The 6,000-nt window shown below is 39.2% G+C and overlaps 1 protein-coding gene across 7 annotated transcripts in view; it reads right to left on the bottom strand.

Annotated features, from left to right (window-relative positions):
• Positions 1-915: 915 nt before the first annotated feature.
• Positions 916-6,000, bottom strand: part of SCML2 (Scm polycomb group protein like 2) — a 66,701-nt gene continuing 61,616 nt past the window's right edge. For 6 of the 7 annotated variants that reach the window (XM_038172929.2, XM_038172932.2, XM_038172928.2 and 3 more), the window contains 3 exons: positions 5,547-5,828; positions 4,703-4,866; positions 916-3,347 (listed from right to left, as the gene is read on the bottom strand). In XM_038172929.2, coding sequence (XP_038028857.1) covers positions 3,222-3,347; positions 4,703-4,866; positions 5,547-5,828 — 572 coding nt within the window. In that variant the 3' untranslated portion in view covers positions 916-3,221. The remainder of the gene's footprint in view (positions 3,348-4,702; positions 4,867-5,546; positions 5,829-6,000) is intronic. The other variant, XM_072028984.1, reaches the window with a different exon arrangement.

Here is a 6,000-nt window from a genome sequence, read left to right as displayed (position 1 = left end):
TTTCATTGTCATTCCTGCAAGAGCCCTACAACATGTACACAGCCACACCGAATGTGTTGGAAGTGCTGTAGCGCCAACTGCGACGTGCACTCGCCCTGCCATGCAGTATTCTTCCATTTCCATACTGCATGGGTCTTCTGCAACAAGGGCCATGAGAGCTGCCAGCCCTCCTGGAGCAGCTGCAGTTTAATTTTACACGGAAGAGATCTTACCGTGCGCTGATGTGTCACAGCGCTGCCTCATGAGAGGCTACAAGACACAGAACCAGATAAGCAGATGAACCCCTGTTGATAGAAAAGCAACTCAGAAAAACAATGACAATACACCATGTTGTCTTTTATACTGCATATGCACCAAGAAGATATTCACTATCTTTTGGGAAAACAGATGCAAAATGCCTCTGGACTGTTGTTACCTCCAAGTTCCATAACTTCTCTGTGAAGTAACTGAGGTTACCATTAACACAATTAACGTTGCTTCTTAAACACAGGCAGATCACTGCAGGGAGGCATCAAAACAACAGACTTCTCTATAATATAAATGATAAATCCTCAAGTATATGAAGTTTAAACTTACTGGTACTATCTGCTTTAAAAAAAATAGTTCGGATCTTCACCTGAACACAGGACAAACTCATTTTTAGGAGTCTCTTCCCCTTAGTGATTTCTATGAGAATTCAGTAAACTCTAAGCAGCAATATACTATATTCAAACCTAAATAGTTGAATATATTCCTGAATTGTTATTTTGAAAGCACAGACCGACCCAAATTCAAATTAATTGCTTCAGATAAACTACATTGGAACAATCTCATCCTTCTGATTAAAGCTTCCTCCCATCAGATGTTGTCACGAACGGCCAGGTATGACAGCTACCCCTGCACACAGATGGTTCTTACACATAAAACAAAACAGGCAACAATGAACAAACTATTTTATTGCTGTTTACAGAGAAGACCATCCCATGGAAAATAAAGAATAAAAAATATATTCTGCTGCAACATTTTGAACGCATGAATCTCACCCACTGTAGCGCAGGGTGAAACCCTGGTACTGTAACTTCACAGTAAGCCCTGCGCACCTGGGCGCACACAGAGCCTCGAACAAATATTTATACCCATGATAGTACCATGTACAAAAAGCTCATTCCATAAAAGCCAAAGGGAAATTTGAAACATCTTTGTTTCTCCTATGCCAATGGCAGTTAAAAAATTAAAACTGTTTTCGGTGAAACTGCATGAGCAGTACTTCTTTTAAGCTAAAGAACTCTGAAATTCAGCATAAGAAAGCACAGAAGAAGTAAGTTTTAAACGCTATGCTCAACATGTGGGGCATTATGTTTTCCTCACAATGTAACTATAACTTTCATATTGTTTTACCAATGATCAAGTCAATATTTTCCGAACACAAAGAGAAAATATGCTTTCTCCAATCAATGCTCTGACCTTTTCTTACTACAAAGAGCGTGCTTGTATTATTCATCTAAGCATACACGCACCACAAAAGATATGCAAAACAAATCAATAGAGATAACCTTTAGTGTCAAATGTCTAATGATGGAATAATAAAAACAAGCCTGGAAGCCCGAACGACTTGCTAAATTAAAATTGCATTGCAGTCACTTAAACTAACAAAATTCTCAGACAAGCTACAAAAAATGTTATTTTGCAGCAGTATCTCTGCTGAAACCTGAGGAGTATCAGAGTATTGGTACAACAAGGCATTTTCAGCAAAAGGATTCATAAAAAATACATTTTTACTATATAGTTTCATATAAAAAGGCAATAAGAAATATAATAAAACCTACCAATTTAGGACTACATCTTCCTTAGCAAATAGCTTTCATCACTTGCACTATTACATACAGTACATTCAGTTTCCTACACAGAAAGTACATTTTCTTATCCCTGATGTATGTTACAATCGGCAGTGACAACAAACTGGTTCATTATCACCGCTGGTTCTTGTAGCTTACACAAACAGCATCAATTTTACCTTAAACAGGCTTATCAATTACATAATAGCACTTCCTGAAAGGAAATATAAGCCCAAAACATCAGAACCAAACAAGTGTTTTCAGAAATACACCAGCATACATGGCTCAGAGTTCAGTGATGACTAACCAGGAGTATTGCATAGTACAGGGATTTTGCCTGCAGGAGTAAATCCACCCTTTGATTGTTTGTCACCTTCTGACTCCAAGAGTGGACAACAAATTAAACAGGTGCTAATGAATATGAAAGTAGAATGTGACCGAAATTACTGGTAAAAAACAAACAAACAAGAAATCGTACAGTTCTCTCTGGCACAGTGCAAAGTACATTAAAGACTGAACACGTATGTACAGTGTGCATGTGTATTTTCATACATATACAGTATGCATTTCCCTGACACATACACGTGTATATATAAAAGCGTGAACACACATATCCATGCCAAACTTAGCAAAAAGATGGAATGTTTATAAGGTGGATGCATTGTTCCAGTCAAAGCTGTCGGTCCCAGAACTGGCTGTTTATACAGCCAATATGATCTTCCACAAAACAGAACTATTATCGCCGGCATAGATTGACAACACACTGTTCATTTGTCCTTGTAACTTTCCAAAGGACCGATAATCACACTTTATAAAAGCTTATATTTGTATTAAACCCTCTTCTCCACAACGCTTCCCTCCCCCCCGACCTGTTCATATGGCTATTCCCTTTATGGAAATCTATGAAGAAAAACCTAGCTGAGTATGACTCCGCTGGAGGACCAGGCACAGCAGTTACTACTGAGATGAGATCTTCTCTTTTACATTTTCCTCGCAATGTAAAAGTTTACAGCCACCCCTGTAAAAATTATTAACACCTGATGCTGTTTTTGTTTTTTTTCTTCCTTTGGGATTCAGCTGTTTTGGTTCCGAATACAAATGCATTGGCTGAAGTCTGCAACGGAGAATAAATGTGCTTTTCAGCACTGTTACCAACCTGCTCCCCAGCCAGTGTGACCAGCAGTCCAGTCCTTCCCTGCAAACCTTCTGAAACAGTTCACAAAATACTGGAATGTAATACAGATTTTCTTTTTCCCCTCTTTATCCTAGACGTCTTTTTCACATTTTGAGAGAGCCTTCAAAAAATACAAATGATTTCTGCAACAAAACACTTTTAAATAAAGGTGATGGCTGTTAACCTGAGAGCTTAGTGTGATGTGAACACACCCTTTGTGGTATCCCCATTGGCTAGTACTTTCCTTGTTTAAGTCTTTCAATGTGGTAGCACAACTTTAGGGCAGGTCCCAGCTTCAGTCCCATATATTTCATTATCATTTCACTCCTCAGTAACAGTAGTGCCTTCCCATCAATTTCCTGCAGAAGGAAGAGAATAAACACAACAACACACAACTGTTTTAACCATCTGCATGGTGACACCGGAAAGTACAATGCATTTGTTTCTACTGCAGTAAAAACGTATCTACCATTTATAAGGCAGTAACTTAGTGCAGTACTTTGATATTTACACCTGGCCACTGAAGGGAAATTTATTTCAGTATTTTTACGGTAAGACTAAGGCATGTGAGATGCTAAACAATATTACAGTAAGTAAAAAACTGACCAAGCAGCCTGCAAAATAAAGTACTAGCTGGGAAAAAGAGGAAAAAAAAAAAAAAGAATAGGTCAAGGAAAGAAAAAAAAAGCTGCAAAGGAAGGTCTGTGCAGTTGGAGATTAAATGATCCAAGCACTGAGGCCTTGCACTGAACCTTGAACACAGCTGTGGGAGGGTTCTGGCGTGTGCATGCAAATAGTCACGCAGAGGAAGGGGTTACAAACCATCTGAATCCGTGAAATAAGACAGATCTACATCCAGGTTAAGGCAGACAGATTGTTAGGATCAAGACCGAGGACAACTTAGGCAGATTGCAACTGCCTGGTTGAGAAGCTGCTGAAATATAGCAGTCCCAAGCTCTTAGTAGCATTACATACCGTAGACAGGCAATTAGTTCCCTAAAACACCATAAAGAAAACCACTCTGTCTTATTTTTTTTTTTAAAACATAAACCCGACAAAGCAAGTGACATTTGGTCTTGCTATACAACTAAGAATAACTAGCACATAAGACAGGAAGTTCTGTAAAAAGTTACTTTGCATTTTCCTTTCAATTCAGCTTAACGTGAAATTTATCTGTTAGTAAGAGCCAGCGCAGAACAAGGGGGAAATACCACTAACGAGAAAGCCAACTTCATTTTGGAGGGCCACGTATAAAATGAAATAATAAAGCAGCTCTTTGCTGAGCTACCTGCCATAGAAAAGCACAGGGAGAAGAAGGAAAAGGGGAGACCAAAAGCAACAGAAACCAACACTTACGAGTTTCTCTCTCTAAATACAACATCTTGTTAGATCCTAGGAAACTCCATGCATTGCTTGGCAAAACAGACAAATTAAACATTTCAATTCAACCTCTGAATTTTAGTATGAATGACCAAGTGCAAAGGTAACCAGGTAAAGCTTCTCTACTTTGGGATAACCAGTCTACGAAACAGACCAAAACACTACATGAGGAGTTTCAGGCAGAAAAATATTTTTTCAGCCTCCTTCTATTACACAAGTGAGTAGAGTCTGTTCTACCTTCACTTGCAAAGACAGTGACAGAAATGAAAGCTGTATGCTAAGAGATTAGTGTGATAGACAAGATCTACTAGAACAGAATGGATATGTGTCATACATGTCTCCTAAAGAGTTCTGCATGTGGAGCTAGAGCCTGCGGATCAGCCTCTTTCACAAAGCGCATTACTTCCTCTATCGACCAGGTGGAAGGATCCTTATTCAACATTCTTGAAGGTTCCCTTTTTAGCGAATTCAGGTCCGGTCCAGTTGTGGAACTTGCAGCTTTCAGGATAAAAAATATTGTGAAAGGAAGAAGTATCACTAGTCTTTACAGGGAAAACACATTTCATTTTACATAAGCCATTCTTACTATTAACAACAGGCTTTTATTATTCATTCTTTGCCATATATTAAGATGAAGGATGTTTTATTTTCCCCCAAGTAACACTGAATTGTTCCATTTGTCTTTAAATACCTTATACAACTGCAGATATTTACAGCAGCATAAACATTAGCACAATGACATACCTAGAGGGATTACTTTTACTCATATTTGGTTCCTGGGTCCTAAGATGTTGGTATTTGGGAACGTGGCAAATGCAAGCTGAAGTGTGCAGACAGAGGGACAGGAGGAAACCCTATCTCCATATTTCAGCAACACAGCAATGGCTGATAAAATGCTCAGGAAGCGAGTTGCACGTAACTAGCACTGCCCAGTCTAGTTTGAGGAAAGTGCAGCAGGCAAGACCCCTCTGGCTTGCACCACAGTGTTAGTTCTAACAGGCTTAGGTTCTGCATTTGAACTTCGGTTAACAAGCCTGACGTGCTTGGCAACAGCACAACATCTCAATCCATACGCAACCTATTTTCTATGGCAAAGAACTTCTTTATTCATAACTCACGGACTTTGTGTGTTAATAAAAGCTGCTATATGCTTTGGAAAGCCTAGGCGTAGAGCATACCTTCAATCCTCCTCTGTATTCGATTCCTACTGACTTCATAGAAACTGCTGCTCCCAGCAGAGCTCAAGGAGAGCCGGCGCAGGACAGGGGCTGAATTTGAGGTAGCAGTCACTGGCTGAAAGGAATTTCTGTAATATGCTGTGCTCCCTGAAGAACGATATTCAGTGGAATTTCGACAGGTCGGGCTGGAAGGATTTACTGAATTAAGTGCAGAATCCATAGAGTCCTCAGAAAAGCGATGCTCTTTGGAAGTGCTGTTTTCTTCTATAGGTAACGTTTCTGCTACAGAAAAGAGAAAAAAAAAGTAAAAAAAAGAAAGCATTGATCTGTTCAAAATAATGGGTTTTTAAACTCTGTTACTTAGATCCTTGCTATGTTCTTCTGAAGATAACTATAGGTTCCAAGCCTGGTAATGAATCTCCTGTGAGGAAAGCACTACTGTAGAATAGTTGAC

Source organism: Anas platyrhynchos, chromosome 1, assembly GCF_047663525.1.
Source record: "Anas platyrhynchos isolate ZD024472 breed Pekin duck chromosome 1, IASCAAS_PekinDuck_T2T, whole genome shotgun sequence".
Classification (NCBI taxonomy): domain Eukaryota; kingdom Metazoa; phylum Chordata; class Aves; order Anseriformes; family Anatidae; genus Anas; species Anas platyrhynchos.
Note: the sequence above shows the minus strand (reverse complement) of the source record. Positions and strands in the feature narration are given on the sequence as shown.